Source organism: Diadema setosum, chromosome 8 (genome assembly GCF_964275005.1).
Source record: "Diadema setosum chromosome 8, eeDiaSeto1, whole genome shotgun sequence".
Classification (NCBI taxonomy): Eukaryota; Metazoa; Echinodermata; class Echinoidea; order Diadematoida; family Diadematidae; genus Diadema; species Diadema setosum.
Genome location: NC_092692.1, coordinates 11890637 through 11908117, shown reverse-complemented (window position 1 = coordinate 11908117; position 17481 = coordinate 11890637). Strand labels below are relative to the sequence as shown.

The 17481-nt window shown below is 37.2% G+C and overlaps 1 protein-coding gene across 1 annotated transcript in view; it reads left to right on the top strand.

Annotated features, from left to right (window-relative positions):
* Positions 1–942: 942 nt before the first annotated feature.
* The window catches only part of LOC140231568 (uncharacterized), a 41655-nt gene continuing 25116 nt past the window's right edge, over positions 943–17481 (top strand). Inside the window, exons 1-7 of the mRNA XM_072311707.1 lie at positions 943–1687; positions 5204–5350; positions 6008–6103; positions 12537–12680; positions 13557–13607; positions 15337–15504; positions 16433–16567. Of these exons, the coding sequence (XP_072167808.1) occupies positions 1157–1687; positions 5204–5350; positions 6008–6103; positions 12537–12680; positions 13557–13607; positions 15337–15504; positions 16433–16567 (1272 nt within the window). The 5' untranslated portion in view covers positions 943–1156. The remainder of the gene's footprint in view (positions 1688–5203; positions 5351–6007; positions 6104–12536; positions 12681–13556; positions 13608–15336; positions 15505–16432; positions 16568–17481) is intronic.

The following is a 17481-nucleotide window of genomic DNA, read 5'->3' as shown; positions in this document are numbered from 1 at the left end:
TTTCAACATTTCGTCATCTAAAAGGAAATATAGGCCTACAGGAATTTACATTTTTGGCGGCAATTGGAAAATCTGAGAATACTCAAGAATGCAAAAGTTGCATCATATCGTGATATGGATTCAGCAACCTGGAAATGTAGTCAAACCTCATTTTGTGTTCTTTAAAAAAAAAATGTATTTATAAGGAAATTTAGGAATTTTCAGATTTTGGCGGCCATTTTGGCGCATTTTTAATATCTAAAAACCATCAAGGATGCAAGAGTTGCATCATCTTGATTCGGATTCAGCACCCTGGAAATAAGGTAAAACCATTAAATTAAAAAAAAAAAAAAAAAAAAAAAAAAAAAAAAAAAAAAAAAAAACATCGGGCCGACGGTAAAAGGTTAGACCAAAATGACTGTGACACCCAGACTACGCAGGAGTGTAGCTGTAGCCAAAGAGATTTTTCTCCTCCCCACCACTGATGAGGGAAAATCTCTTTGTAGCCTACTGGTAGCTAGCTGTGTAAATAATGAGTGCGCTACTGATCTCTGTACTGAGTGATAAAATGGGCCGCGGTTGCACCACCGAACTAGTTCGGTGGGTTGCACGCTGTTGCACGTGCCGTGCGTCCAGTGCGTTGTAAATATAACCTTTGACATGACTTGAGTCGCGGATGTATACCACAAAGCCAACTCTTGTAATACGGTTCTTGAAACTTTTTTATGTTTTTTATTCTTCTCGATCACGCACTGAAAGTCCAATACATATCAGGATTTATTTCGAACAATAAATTCAAATCGATAATTTGTCAAAAAAGTGTATCATTTTAACAATCAATCTCTACTCTCAACATGCACTTATCTAACGATTGGCGCATGAACATTGTGCTTGTGCGTCGGCGTTGCCAGGCATCCTTATCTGCTTACCAAGCAAAGGCATCGTCCGCTCGAGCATGGATACCGGTATACAACCTGTTCAATGGCAATGCATTCTGTCTAGCGTGTGTGTGTGTGAAGCGGAAACCTAGAGGCTTCAATCCCCGATGTCCCCGGCGAGGATGCACCGACAGGGCCGCTGGCAGGCAATGCAACGAGTGCTCAAGTAACGTTAGCTGTAACATATTTAACCGACCGCATATATTTTGTAAAGGAATATAAGGAAAATATCTGACAGAATGGCAACTACTGTAGACATCAACTTTGCAGAACTAATTGATTTATCACTTGGGACCCCAGAAATTGTAAATTACAAGGGATTGAGAGTGTTGCTTTCTGCTATCGTGACCAAGCTTGGCGTAAGTTCTGTAAACTTGGAATTAAATGAGGGCGACAAGAAAGACCTAAATGCTGCGAGGGAAGCTAAGGCAAAAGGAGAGGCCGATGGCAGACTTGCTCATCTACCAGACAGGCCTGCAACTGGCGCAAATCATAAAGACGTCACGGTTACAGATGGTATGGAAAAGAGCAAAAGTAGCAGTGATGCAGCAGGACTCTCGTCTGATAAGTCAGCTCTCCAAAACATAGAAGACAAAGTTTCAAGGATTGAAGGACAGCTAAATTCCTTGAACTCCCTGCCATCGAACCAGAGTTTGATGGCAAGGTCAGGAACAAGTGTGGATGGAAACAAAACAACGCCTGTCTCGGATATGTGGCAGCTCATGCAGGTTCAGAAGAAAGCAGCAGCAAATGAAGAAGGTGTTTCAAAGGTGAGAGATTTGTTTGCCTTCACTGAGATTATTAATCTCACGAGTCACATGGTCAAAGGTCCAAAAAGTCACAACATTTTTCTTGATGTATATTTATTGTATTGAATTCGAAAAAGTATGATGTTATTTGAAATATGATGTATTACGTGTACAGATTAAAGAGAATAATAAATATCCCAGTGAGGGGGAAAAAAAAAGTCACAACATGTTGCTGTTGTTGTTTTAAAGGGCTTCATCATTTTTTAGTGTATGATATCTAGTCTAGACTTTCTATGCCTTTATAAATTCATGTTCAAACATTTATTTTTAGAAACAGAAGAACAAAATGATATTAAAATGTATTAACATTAATGATCAAGTGTACTAAACTAAACAGTTAAGAAGTCTGGCAATAATGTATTGAGAGCGTTCTGCTTACATATTCAGTTGAGAAAGAAAGAATGTATTTCTGTGAGACTTGTTTTCTTCTTTCTTCTTTGGACAGGAAATTGAGACTAAAATTTAATAGAATATAGAACCCAACCCAAATGCCAAAGCCCAGACTATCGCCTACAATGTTGTCATTAAATAAACTTGAACCTTCTAGTTTGGAGTTTATCTACAAATTACAATGTAATCAGTCTAAAACTGAATACACTGTATATTGTACATCTGCTATGTGCTTTATCATCATATTATGAGGATTATGAAATGTGCTTGAGAGATGTGGGAATAGGAGTGTCAATAAGAAGATAATGACAAGAATAAGAAAGATCTAGCATTTCTATACTAATACAAATGTAGGTTCTACAGTGTAGCAATTAGTTAAAGTCCGAAGTACAATTACAGCTTCAGAGTGCTCGCGCTTATCATGTTTTCAAGCAGGTATTTATCAACATGTGTAATAATCAGATATGCAAATTCCGTATAGAAAGTGCCCTTCACAATACAGTGTGTTCCTAGTGATAAAATAGAATTGTACTAGATCTATTTAGTATCAATTCATTTGAGGCAATAACATCACAGAGTCAAGAAATATTTTACAGAATTCAGTGGGTTAACTTGCGTGCAGATTCACAATTATGATGAAATTTTCACATGTAATTTTTTTTCCCTCATAACAATTGGAAGCTCTTCTGAACATGTTTTTCATTGCACATTTCTTCCTTCCTTTGTTACACTTCGATCTTTTTAAAAGTGAAATGTAGACAACTTACAGTATGTTTGTGAGACATACAGCTGTACACGTAGTATAGCAGGGTTGTAGTACTTGTACATCATTTGTTTGTCAACCAAATCAACTTTTGGTAAAAATAGTTTAGTTATAGGCATGTGCTGTGGACCAGGCCATGAATACTTCTGTAGGTCATATCCATGATAATTTTCCTTTTGATCTCTGGTGTTAAAGTACACATAATTTGTATCCTGATCAAAAGGCCCAATGGACTTGACTATGTGATTGTGGAGATTACTTTGTGTTTTCAGAATTTAAGGTGTACCTGAGCAAGTGTGTCAGATACTGTCCTGAGTTCCAAGATATAATCGATTATTAAATTCCTCACCACACAGGCTGCCATAGACTTACCATAGAAATCAACTACTAGTATATTAATCAATTACAAGTCTTCATAAAACAGGGCCCCATGTGTCTGAGAACATGGTCTGATTTCTCTTCAGTAAATAACATTTTACATTTTAGTGAATTAGAATACATTGCAGTTCATACAATGTAGCAGTTCAAGCCAAGGAGTTGTCTAGAACAATATCTATACTATGATAATGTTAAACAATAATAATAATAATAATAATAATAATAGTGAGACTCTTATACAGCGCACATTTCTACCTAAAAAAGATATTCAAGGCGCTATAGAACAGATTACATATTGTGTCACGTTACAACAGTATCACAAAAAATAATAAGACAATAAACCAACAAACAATAGGCCTATATAATACGTACATACAGTTTGTACTATACATACAGGTATACAAAATTGTCAATTTAAATTGAAAATATATGTCTTGAGATTCTTTTTGAAACCATCAATGGAAGATGCTTCTCTAAGAGATTTTGGTAGGCCATTCCATAGTTGTGGGCCCATATATATGAAAAAGCCCGATCCCCCCAATTATGCTTGATTCGAGGTACCTGTAATTTTAGCGAGTTTGATGAACGGAGATTACATGGTGGTTGGTGAAGATAAAGAGTATTTTGAAAGTACATGTAGACAGGGGCAAATTTGTGCAACTCACTAAGGAGGATTTATTTTTGACAGGAAAAAAAAATAACCTGTTCATTTGGGGGACAAATAAACAATGCTGAGTACTACACTGTATCTGTCATCTCCATGTACACTGTAGGCAGCCCATTATACACCACAGATGTACAATGTACATATGTGTACACTTATACAAAGGCATAGCCTGTAGATTCTTGTCCTGAACAAAAGACGCCATTCACTAAAAATCAATGAGACAACATGGATCTTGGGAGAATAAAGCACCTTCGGGGCAGAATCGAAAACCGCAACACCCCTGTGGTATTTTATCTTGGGATCCTTACCACTGTTTAAATGAAATAGCCATTGTAATGTAGAGTCGTCATTGATGTGCTTTTTGCCCTTCTTTTATCGGTTGAGCAGCAGGGTGTTTGCTTACTACGGTTGATTGACCCTATCTCACAGGGATTGATTGACGCATCCTGGTGTGGAGACTCATTAGCTTGCGCAAATTACCACACATCAAATGTCTGGTTGCCATGGTGATCACAGCTCTTGAACCATGATGCCACTGAGTTTTCTGTGAATCTTCTCAAATCCTCATTTATGTGAAAGTTGTTTTTCCTCAAGGAATTTCTTGTTTCGTCACAAGAATGAAGATTTAGAGCCGTATGATCACCATGATAAAATATGAGGAACTTTTAACAGTAAGGGGGGCGGGTGCCCTGTACAACTGTACTTTTACATAATAGCATAATGTACATTGTGTGTAAACATTTGATCTGTTAGTTCAAAAAAGGAAGGAAAATGGTCTATCCTTAACATCTATTACACAAAAACATTGTTCTCTTTCCAATATGTGGGTATTTTTTTTTTAAGGATTGTATTGCAAAATGAGGGTGATGTATTTTTGCTTGCAATGGAGATTTAGAATTAGTGTATTATCATGTACAATGCAATCCTAATCGTCATATTTACTTTATTTCTTTGTCTCTGGAATGAACATCAGAGCCATATAAGATTACAAAACACAGTGCTTGAATAGAAACATTTGAAACAGGAACTGAACAAGACAAAGTCTGCAGTAATGACACTAATTACAAAAAGAGCTTCCCGTGTGTATTGGTGTTTTGAAATCAAAGTAAAATTCCTGTTGTGTATCCAAACCATGCATGCACATTTCTCAGAGATTTAAAAAAAAAAAAAAAAAGTTCAATATTCCATGTAACACATAATGTGTGTATATGATCAGAACACTTCCAATCCATTTCTCTAACTACAAATTTGTTTGTGTTTGTATAAATGATTCTTGCAGTTGATGAGTATGGTTGGAGACATAATGAGAGAACTGCGTGGCGTTGCCGGGCAACTGGATGAACACTCTACCAACATCTCAGACCTCAAGAGGAAATTTGCAGCTCTTGACAATAAGCATGGAGATCTTCAAAAGGAGATTGAAAAGGTTTGTTATTTTTCCATATCATCTTGTTTATGTGTCTAGGCTTTGTCGATATGTTGCTCAATAGCTGAACATGTACCGGTATACATACTGCTTCTACATTACTTTGTATGAAATGTTAACTTTGCTAACACCATGCTTTGATATTTTGTTAACATTACATACATACAGTTTAGCCAGCTGGTACAACCTGTCATACTAATTACCATTTAACCCGTTGAGAACGGAATGATTTTGCTACAACAAGCATTTTCCATAGACAGCTGCCCAAGTATACTTGGGACTCGTCCTCAACGGGTTAACAAGCATCAAAACACTGCCAGCCTTTGCATTTTGAATAACTTTGCAGGCTCTGTGTCTAATTTACCACGCATACATGTAGGGCAGGGGTAATTGATGAGTTGCTGTCATGTATTGTAAGATTGATAACTCCACTCTACATATTTACAAAATTTTGTATTTCTCATGTAGATTTCATTTGACCCAATCCTTTTTTTTTTTTTTTAAACACAAAATTCTTAATGTTTAATGCTTTGAATTCTGTACATGTAGGTACATGTAACTTGGTCGAACAACAGGTATGACATGAATTATATTTCTCCCAATGTCCCCCTTTGAAAAGAAAGTGACACTGTTGTTGTTTTTTCTGCTCTTTTACAGGTTAATGAGTACAATAAGACAGTAGAGAGCAGACTCAATAAATTGGAAATGTCAACTGGTCAGCAGGACAAAATTGATGAACTCCACCAGTTGCTGGTAAGTCAATATCTAACACAGATATTATCTGTCTGTCTGTTTGTCTGTTAACAATTACTCTCTCCCTCTCTGCTGTATGTATAAGATACACTGTACATATGTATTTCAAATGTACTGGAAGTAGAAATTTCATAGTGAACTTGGCTTGTTCATGAAATCATGAAATCATGAATGAGAATGTATTGTACTGAGAAGTTTAATATCCAGCCTCCTGATTGCTCAGGCACATCATATTCAATCTTGTGTGGCCTTCATGGTTTTTGAATTTTCACTCTGTGGTAAAAATGTCAGATTGTATCTGATGTATGATAAGTCGAGTTGCAGACAGTATAGTGGATTTTACCATCAAAGTCCATTCTTGCCTCAGTGGCATAGTTATGGTTCAGACACTTCTGAACTATACATGTATGTCTTTCTGGAGACAAAATTACATACCGACTCCTGGCACAAATTCAGCAGCCTGGGCCCTTATCTTACAGAGTTCATTACAACTTTGTGCCATGTAATGGAAAGTGGCAGAAACAAAAGTGCCCTTTCTTTGTCCCTTCTCACCTACAGCATAGCTTGGATGTCATGGCAGGTTGAATTGATTTGAGATACTGCAGGTCAGGATAAACAATGGTATCTCTTTTTGTGCTTTCTGGCTGGGGCTAGTCATGCGATTAACACTAAGGCATCTTGAATGGCAGTTTTCAAGTACATGAGAAAGGCGAGGAGAATCACAAACAATGGCATCTTTTTCTTTCTTCCTTTCCCCTCTTTCTTTCCTTTCAATGTATCATTGTAGCAAGGTTAGATTCTATAGCAAGGGTTTACTGGAACATGTACATTTCAATGCCAAAGAAAAGGTCAATTGATTTTGTTCTCTTAACACACACACACACACACACACACACACACACACACACACACACACTCCCTCTCTTTTTCTCTGTTCTGTGTCTCTTGCCCTCTCTTTTCTTGTCTTTCTATCCATCTGTATGTCTTGCTCCTTCTGTACTTCATGAATTAAATGCAGACTATAAACAAAATAGTGGATCGTGTTGCCTGTCCCAAGATAGCAAGGTTCAAAGAGTGATAAGGCTCAAATGTCATATGGTAGGTGTGCCGCAGTGGGCATGCATTGTTCAGGTCAATTCACCCATTTGCACACAAAAGTAGCTCTTTGGGGGAAAGTGACACCAAACATTCATTGTTTGCCCTTCTTTTCTTTCCCCTGAATACAAAGAGAGCGAGTATCAATATGTGTTCAATATGAAATGCAGACAGGAAAGTGGTCCAAATATTTACAAACAAACTAGGGAGATAAAATAGAGGTGATATCCACTGGGAGATGCAGAAGTGCAATGTTAACTCAGGTTTAGCTTATGGCACGAAACCAAACAGTCTGAACAGGTGTATTTAAAAACAAAAAAAAACAAAAACAAAAACAAAAAAAGCAAAATACAGAAGTGTACAAATCTTGATATCAGTATCAAGGTTGTCAGCATGCAATGAAAAATTTGTTTGAGTTTCACAATTTGTTGTGGTTCCACAAGAAAATGCTCCAGTTGCTATCATTCATATCACATATGTTGTGTACATGGCACTGATCGTGACTCATTTCATCCAAATGAAAGCCGATGAAACCGGGGATATTTGACTTGCATTTGACGGTGTCGATGTCACCTGCTTTATTCGGTTGATCTGGCTGTCTCCATGGCAACAAAATATACATAGGATTGATATCATGCTTCTTATCATGGTACCTCATCGACGAAGGTCATATCAATGGGTCCCCTTTGTAGCCGTATTGATTTTTTGATTTTTTTTTTTTTTTTTTGCTGCAAGAAGCCCGAATCATGAACACGTTATACAAGATATTCCATGACATATACACCTGATATGACTGCAGTGAATGTATACATCAGTGATAAACAACCGTTATTGATTTGCATTGACAGGTGGGCTTCATGCTCTGCCTTTCAGGATAGAAAGCTTGAATGCTTGATCTATTCTATTGCTTTGTTTCTCCTAGCTACTAGCTCTGTAACTACTGATGTGTAAGACCCATACTGATCACTAACTGTCAGAAGGGCAATAGTGGTAAAACCCCAGGCTGCATGGCATATTGAAAATTCCAAGCCAGGCAACTAACAAGTGTACAATGTACATGAATTTCCTCTTTTTTAGGTGATCCGAGTATCCTCTCGGATCACCTTCTGTTTTTGTACGGATTCTTTCTTCTTCTTCTTTTTCTTCTTCTTTCTCCCCAAAAGTTGTGCATCGATTAGCTCAGAAAGTCCTCTTCCTATCAATTTCAAACTTATACCATATATGTATCGTGTCCCAAAGACGACAGCGCAAGTAAAATCATAGTGATCAGTCGACCGTGACGTCACTATGACGTCATTATATGAAAACACATTTTCATGCATATCTCATTAATAGAATGGAATTCTTCAATGAAATTTACGTCACTTATATTTTAAGTCAAGCGGATTCTACTCATATTCTCAGAATTCATATTTATTTTAAAACGCACGCGTACGCGCGCGTTGAAATATTTGTATGCTCAGATCGAGCTCAATTTTTTTTGCACACGTTTCAGACCATTTAGAGCATTTTTTGAAAAATTGAAAAAATTTTACGGACGCGTACGCGCGCGCGCATATACTCACGCACAGCTCATATGCAATAGAAATTTCCCGTTTTTTCACACTTATCGCCTGCCTGAAATGTCAGGGAATATGTCTACCAAGTTTCAAGTCAATCCGACTCAATATGACGTCATACGGGCCCGTCAAAGTTGAAATTCCGCGCGCGCGTCAATGGCGATATACAGTGCAACAATGCCAAAAAACCGCCAATTTTAAATCCGATTTTACTCGTCAGGATGGACGGTGACCCCCCCATTTTCTTTACATATTCTGAAAGCTGATGAGTTGTACATGTCATTTCATGGGTTGGCGATGCTGGAAAAATGATTAAAAGATATCAAATTTCTTAATAAAATAAAAAGAGCAAATTTTCAAAATGACGTCATCAAATTACAAGTTCACTCGAGCGTATCTCACTTATCCTTGGCCAATTTTCACCCAGATTTCAGTATGTTGCAGCTTACTAAACGCTCTTTCATTAATATATTAACAACATTTTGATTAGATGACGACATCACCTCGTAATATTGGATTGAAAGTAATCTTGTCAAATTTGACCAGTTTACGTGTTATCTTAATGGGAGTGCAGTTTTTCTGGAAATGAAAATTGACATGACTTTCTTTTTCGAGCACTAGCTCACCTATGCTTCGGTGAATTTCTCTAAGATTTTATTATGTTGTAGCTGAGACTTTGGGCTATCGTCTCTGTGCCCTTCATTTCTTCATACGGTATCGGGATCACGTCCAAAAACTTGGTTGAAATCAAAGCCTATCTTCGATTTATTTTCATATTTCTTTCTTTTTCCAACTTTCTTTGCAATAACTCAAGAAAAACATACTCTATCACCACCATATTTTGCACATGTTTAGTTCATGTCAAGACATTATTTCATAAAATAACAACTACTTCATCAGACGCCATCTTGGGTATGTAAATTAGGGTCAAAGGTCATAAATGTTTCATCCTGTATCTTGGTGAATACATGTTCTATCTTCCCCATATTTTGCACACGTAAAGACCGTGTTACAAGGATCATTTCACAAAATAACCACTTTTTCCTCAGATGCCATCTTGTCTGTGCAGATCGGGGTCAAAGGTCATAATATTATGTACTTCTTTCTTTATCTTCGTTATGACGTGTTATCTCTATGGGAGGGAATTTTTCTAGATGTGAAAATTGACATGATTGTCTTTATCGAGCACTAGCTCACTTACCCTTCGGTGAATTTCTCCCAGATTTTAATATGTTGTAGCTGAGACTTTGCGCTATCGTACATGTCCCCTTTGTTCTTTTATATAATGTCGGGATCACGTCCAAAAAAGTGGTTGAAATTAAAGATTATCTTCGATGTATTTTCATATTTCTTTCTTTTTCCAACTTTCTTTGCAATAACTCAAGAAAAATAGCCCCTATCAACCCCATATTTTGCACATGTTTAGTTAATGTTACGTACATTATTTCATAAAATAACAACTACTTGATCAGACACCATCTTGGGTATGTAAATTAGGGTCAAAGGTCATAAATGTTTCATCCTGTATCTTGGTGAATACATGTCTTATCTTTTCCATATTTTGCACATGCAAAGACCATGTTACAAGAATCATTTCACAAAATAAATACTTTTTGCTCAGATGCCATCTTGGGGGTGCAAAGTGGGGTCAAAGGTCAAATATACTTCATTCTGCATCTTTGATAGTGTATACGGAATTCGGTACCCAAGATGGCAGGTCTGACTCCCTTTTCAAAATGAGAATCCAAACATCACACGACCAATGTCCCTAATCTGAGGTGAAAACTCGAATCATTGATTTAAAAAAAAAAAAAAAATTGGATCACCTAATTTGTCACTCTTGACAAATTCCGAGTCTAGTTTTTCCTTTTCTTCTCTTTTTTTTGCCATGTGATGTCCCTCCATAAGTTTGCTGTGACCAAACCAATTTGTTGTATTTCCAGTATGAAGTTCAGCCTCATTGTTGACCATGCAAAGCTTGGAAAGTAGTCCAAATGACAACAGAGAACTTGAGATTTCCTTGTATGTTTTGTTTCTTGGTCATTGCATTTCCAGCAAGCACATTTGTAGAGAGAGATACAGCTGTGGAACATTCAGTATTTCTTTGTCTTCATTTCATAGGAAGCAAAATAGAGTATTCACCTCTTCTTCTTCTTCTTCTTCTTCTTCTTCTTCTTCTTCTTCTTCTTCTGCTTCTTCTTCTTTTTCTTCTTTTTCTTCTTCTTCTTCTTCTTCTTCTTCTTCTTCTTTTTCTGCTTTTTTGTTGTATATTTTGAAAAAAACCCAGAGCCCATCCTAAATCTTAAGCCTCAAAAATAAAATTCTATTGATTATTCAAGCTTTATTTCGTTTCACTTCTAAATTGCTCATATCTGGATGGCATACCAATATGTGTGCAGACAACCAGGCATATTTCTTACTTTCCTATTTATGATTGAAAGTTGTAGTACCTGGTACAAAGGTATACCCGAATGTACATTATACAGATCCGTTATTGCAAAATAATGTATGATCTATTTTTCTGATATGACTTGGGTTTTTAAAAAAAAGCATGAATCTAGGAAGACCCATCAAGAGTTTACTTGCCTATTCCTCTTCTGATCATACATGTATCATTACAAATTCATGTGTGTGCTGTGAGGATCAAAGTGAACTTCGTTATATTCGCTTTACATTTGTCAAAGAGTGATTCATACAGAGTACACATATGCATTGTTGTTAAAACTCCTGACAAAGTAGGGTCTCTGGGAAAAACAGTGGTTGCAGCCACTGACAGAACTACCCTAATGAAACAAAACAAATAAATAAATAAATAAAGTAGATTGGCATTACTCAAGGTAGGGTGTACATATACTGTAGGCCTCTTGATAGAGACTTTCATACTCCTTTTGAGAGAGAACTTTACTACCCCTTTCATGCTAGGCACTCAAGGGATCACCCACAAGATTTACTGGGGAATAAAACTATTAACACAGAAGAAATGTTTGTTGTTTTTTTTTTTCACACTGGTGAATGAGCTTCTGGGTGAATTTCTCTCATCTGCGGTTCAGCAGCAGAAGTAGGTAAACATGTAGAGCGTATTTTATTGCTCTTGCCCGAAATTTGAATTTCCTGCATGCTGGAAGTTATTGGTATTTTGGCCTTGTGCTTCCAGTGTTTCAAAAAATAAAAAAAGCGTAAAGTATTTTTATGACCAGAAACAAAACATGACTTTTCACGTTAATATTGGGTTTTTTACCCAGGATTTTAACTGTGATGTCTTTATTCACTCTAGAACTTCATCTGGGAGCTCGTAGGAGCCTCTGGAAGTTTTAAGAGCAGAGATTGTTCATGGGTAAAATTTCGTAATTTAGTGAACCGGCACTTTACCCAGGATTTCACCTGCAAGACCCTTTATGCTATAAGATCTCCACCCTTCACCCAGACCCAGGTGCACTCAGGTGAAATTTGATGAAATTAGCTGTAGGTGAAAGAGGTACAGTGTACATGTATAAGGCTGCCACCAGTTCTGTAATCATTTAAGTTCCTCTCATCAAATGCACTTTGTAGAGTACATTGACCCCAAAGGAAGGACGATGTCTCCATGGAGACATGATATGATGCTTCTTGCTTGCATCACAAAAGACTTTCCACTTCTAGTCATAATTTCCTTCATCTCAATACCTTTCAAACTCTTAAAACTAGATAATCATGATTATTTTTATATTCAAGTACAGGTGCCTTGCTTGTTTCCTCTTTGGATGATAAAGGTGTTTAAAACTTCTCTTCTTTTGCACTAGGATGCCCTACGGAACCAGCTGGCCTCTCTGCCCGACGTGGATTCCATTGTCACCTGGCCGGCCTTTGAGGATGCCCTCAAGGGAGCGTACAAGGAACCCATCGACTACAATGACTCCAGCATGCAGACGGCTCCAATTGTAGATGTGAGTGTGTGAGATGACAAATGCGTTTAATACCAAAGAGGAAATTGAAAGTGCATCAAACTCTGACCGGGAGGCGCACTTTTTGTGTCAGTGAATGGAAATGGTTCATTAAAATTGATCTAAATATGGAAATCTTTCGATTTGTTTTTTCCTTGTAACGGTATTTATATGAGCAGCTACTGACAGGAGCCGGGATATTTGTCTCCTCACTCAAACTGTTGTTGTGATTACAGGGAAAGAGTACTGATTGGAGAGGTGCTTTAAATGCAAAGAAGGTCGTTGTATATAAATTGGTAGTACTGTAATAACCTTTTTTGGATGACTTCAAAGAATAAAAAACACACAAAAATAGCATATCATATTGTATGGCTTCTCTTTCTGTAGAAGGACTAGCTACATTTGTACTTCTCAATACATCATACCGTAACTTCATCTAAAATACAGTAGGCCTATATCAGCATCAGAAGCATCAGTCAGAGATTAAGTTCACATGGCAGAGTTACAGTTTACCTTCCATGCCATTACTCTTACATTCCCCCTCCCTAATTCTCTTAATCTAATTAAGATTTTAAATGTTCCATCACTGGTGATGTTCACAGTGTAGAACAGACCTCTTTTGTGTGGAACATTTCAATGGAAACTTATACAAATTTCAGCTGTTATGGTAATGGCTTTTTAAGCAACAGCTATGTTTGCTGTGATCACGTAAATTAAGTAGTTTTAAGTAGTTTTATTAGGAGCTAGAGTTCATGTATCTCACAGTAAATGTAAGGGATCTTTTCTTCTTTTTTTTCTATCAAGCCAGATTTACTTTGTAAATACAAACTTAGAAATTGACAAGTCTTTCACGTCTTAAAATTTTATTCTTTTCTTCAGAATACCCGTATGCAGACTATGCCTACAACACATGCTTCAGCACAGACAACAGTAAGTACTCATATCTTATGTAGCTAATAATTCTATGGATGTAGTAAAAGCTTATTATTTTCTAATGGAATACATTAATCATATCATAGTGATTGTTTGTATGTGATCTGTGGCATCTTTACCCGGTTGGAGTAGTACTCTGTGTGAGCTCACATACTGCAGTATATCCTAGTTTGCTACCACAATTTATTCACTTCACCTTGCTGAACAATTAGTAAAAGATGCTTTATTGAAGTTCATGACTGTGTTTTGTTTCCTTAGTACTTCAATAATACTTAACATTGTATTTGATGTTGATATGCACACATTTTCTCAGCCTTGTAACATGTCACATGCAGTAGCCAAGGATGGCAACTAGTTGAAGTCCAGAAACTGTCAGGAATGCAGACTGACAAACCAAACAACGTACAGTTGTAGCTGTTAATAAATTGATACCAAAAAGTGCCCTTTGAACTCTGAATCTGTGGAACTATAAATACTGTGACTGTCCCTCAGAATTGCAGTATTAAATCAACTGTGGTGTGGGGTAACACCTCATGTAACCCTCCTCCAGACATATCCCTTAACATGGATTGCAATACAAAAACAACAAAATACTGCATTATCAAATGAATACAGGAGTGGATTCAGGAGTAAGAATGTAAACAGTAAAAACTTACCACAGCTCTTGATCTCTGGTGCCATGTTTACATTCGAGGTCCATGTAACTTGTAGATCCTGAAGTGGATTAGAATTGACAGTTTCCCTAAAGCTTTTTATAGCTCCACAAACAGCGTAAGATACTTGTTGTTATCATGAGGGAATGTTGAGGTCTAGATTGCCATCCAATAGATCCAGAGGCATTGTATCAGTTTACTGTTAAATCAGGTTGAGTGGGATGTAGTGCTGACTTCTCTTGAATCATACCTGAACAGCAGTTTAATAGGGGGTGTTGCAAGAAAGTCGAGTTGCAATCAATTGCAAATCGACTGCAGAATTTGTAACTATCCCTGAATCTATTGCAAAGTTGCAATTGATTTGCAATCAATTGCATCTTTCTGTAACAGAATTGATTGCAACTTGCAATTGATTGCAAATTTGCAATAGGTTTTGGGGAGTTGCAATTAATTGCAACTTTCTTGCAACACCACCTTTATACTGTACATGTACATGAAGTCATCACATGGAATGCTCTTGGGGACTACACTTGCAGAGTGATCTCTAATTTTGCAAAACCTTTGCATAAATTTAGATACATGTATACACTGAATGTGTATCCCATATTGATTGCATACACATTAGATGAAAGTATGGAGATTTTTTTTTTCATCTGTCAACTATCATTGCAATCATATCCACCTACATTTCCTTTTTTCTGTGATGATGACAATGACTTCAAAAATATGATCTCTATTGATGTACAGGTCTATTAATCATTGCTTTTATTACCGTGCACATAAACTATACTTTGTAAAACTATATCTCTGTAAAACAGGTGAGTTCAAAATGTTTTTCAACAAAATTTTTGATAGATATCATCTGTACAAGTGCAATGAAATACTATATAGAAGGAAGTGTAGGGTGTTTGTCAATACTATATTACAAACCATGTTTTTCTCATAAGGTGAACTTGTGTTTTTTGACATATTTTCAATGCCTTCCAGAAAACATTCATATTCTCACACAATAGCATATTACCATGTATGTTCAAGGTATCAAACCCCTCCCCCTTTACCCTTTGCCATGACAGACGCCCACCCCGCCCCCATCCCGTCCAGTCTCCAGCAAGTCTGTAAGGTCGGCCGTGTCGTCGGTCTCCACACAGCAGCCCACCCAGGAGCTGCAGCGAATCCTGAAGGAGCTTGGAGAGCTGACAGGGAGACACAACATCCTAGAAGACAGGGTCAATGGTCTGGAGGTAGGTCAACTAATTACAATATTACTGTACTCCACTGCCATAATAATTGTAAAGGCCATCTGAATCGTAGGCACAATGTACTCTTATAGAGTACTGAAGTGATGTAACAGTCTTTTGTAGTAGCTTTCTGCTATGGTTCCAAACGAGACGTCCTTGCGCAAGAAGGCTTCGGGCGGTGATTTGGAACCAGGTACAAGCGTAGTTTAATAACAATTGTTGTTTTCAAAGATATTCGGACTATTAAAGTGAGGTTGCATAGAGCCAGTTTCCGTGGCGATGAATGGTTGTGACGTAACACTTTGGTACTCTATTTGTTTGTGTTGTCATCCTGTTTCTTTGGGTGTGTTTTATTTCTTTATATAATCAAATCACCAAAGGCGGCACCAATGAGAACTGACACTCAAAATACATGACATATGTATTTTGGTATTTAGTTCCTGTAATTGAAGATTTGTTGTCTTTGTCAGATAACCTACTCAGAATTGGGTGATGGTCTGTCAGCTGTGAAGATGACATGCATGAAATTCATCCACAATGCATGTGGGAAAGGTTCGAGTTTGGGCTGTCACATATCTATTCTGCCATTAAACACTGTATTTGTTTTCGTAATGAGCAATTCTATGGCTGCTGCCCTTGTGCAGTTGGTTGAATCACTAGAGTGCACCACAGTAGGCAATACTACAGTGATATTGAATTGAATTGAATTGAATTCAAAAGGTATTTTATGGAGCAATATCCATCGCAGCCCGCAGGCTGAATTGCAGACATAGTACAGAAAGATCATGAATTCATTGAAAAATATGCACAAGATAGTAAAAAATAAGACAAAAAGAAAACATTAAAAGAAAATAAAACATATTCATCTTCACATACTGGCAAGTATGTTGAGAATGTATTTTCATACAATCCCATTTTGTGTTCTCCCTAGGAACTCCTGGCCAAAAAGGCTGACATGTCCGAGATAGAAGCCCTCCTATCGCAGACGAATGTTCCAGAAGACCTGGCCAACAAGCTGGCCGAGTTAGAAGAAGGACTCAACCATTTAAGAGATAGCAGGGAAAAGGTAAGAGTCCATCGCCGGCAGAACTTGAGAATGATTGGTACTAAGTAACCTGCCATAAAATGCAACCATCTACTTGCAGCAGCTTGATTTTCTTATCCCTATTGTGTGGCGATTCATTTCATTAAAAACAGTGACTTTAGGGTTGTAGCTCTATAGCCCTGCTTCAGTAGAGCGCTTTTCTAAAGCCAAAAAATTGTAACTGTGCCCAAGCGTAAATGTACACTGTACATGGCAATTTCTGATTGGGTCAAGGTATCAGCACATCATTCTCTTGCAATATGCAATTTGCATTTCATGCATTGAGAGATTATCATGCATTCAGGGGCCTGGACTATAATGGAAGTAGAGGCAGAAACAATAGTTTTTTGAATATCTTTATCCTATTTATTGTTATTATTATTATTTTTTTTTTGTAAAGAATCATGCAGAGTCCCTCCTCTATTAATGGACAGGTCTTAGCATCAATTCAAAACATTGTGACATTTGTACAGTAAGCCATGGTATGACTTTTTTTTTTTTTTTTTTTTGGGGGGGGGAATCACACGTGTGATGTACAATAATAATTCCTAGTCCTTTTGAATATCATACCAGAAATCATAGTGACAGACTTTTACCACATGGAATTGACGGCTACTCATGAATACATCCCTTGTGATATAGAATTAATCAAACACTCTTTTACTTTGCTCATGCTGTCATTAATTTAACACTCGGCTGCGTGCTACCTTCTCCTGCCAACACTTAGGCACTTTCCGTGTTTGTGTGGATTTCTCCTTTCAACAACCTCACCCCTTGTGCAAAGTTCATGAGTTCGAGCTGAAGCCCAACAATGCTGGATCTCATCAAACCCATCATGAGAAGAACAGTATAGATAGCACGCTTATGACGAGTGTGCATTAATTGTATCTAATCAG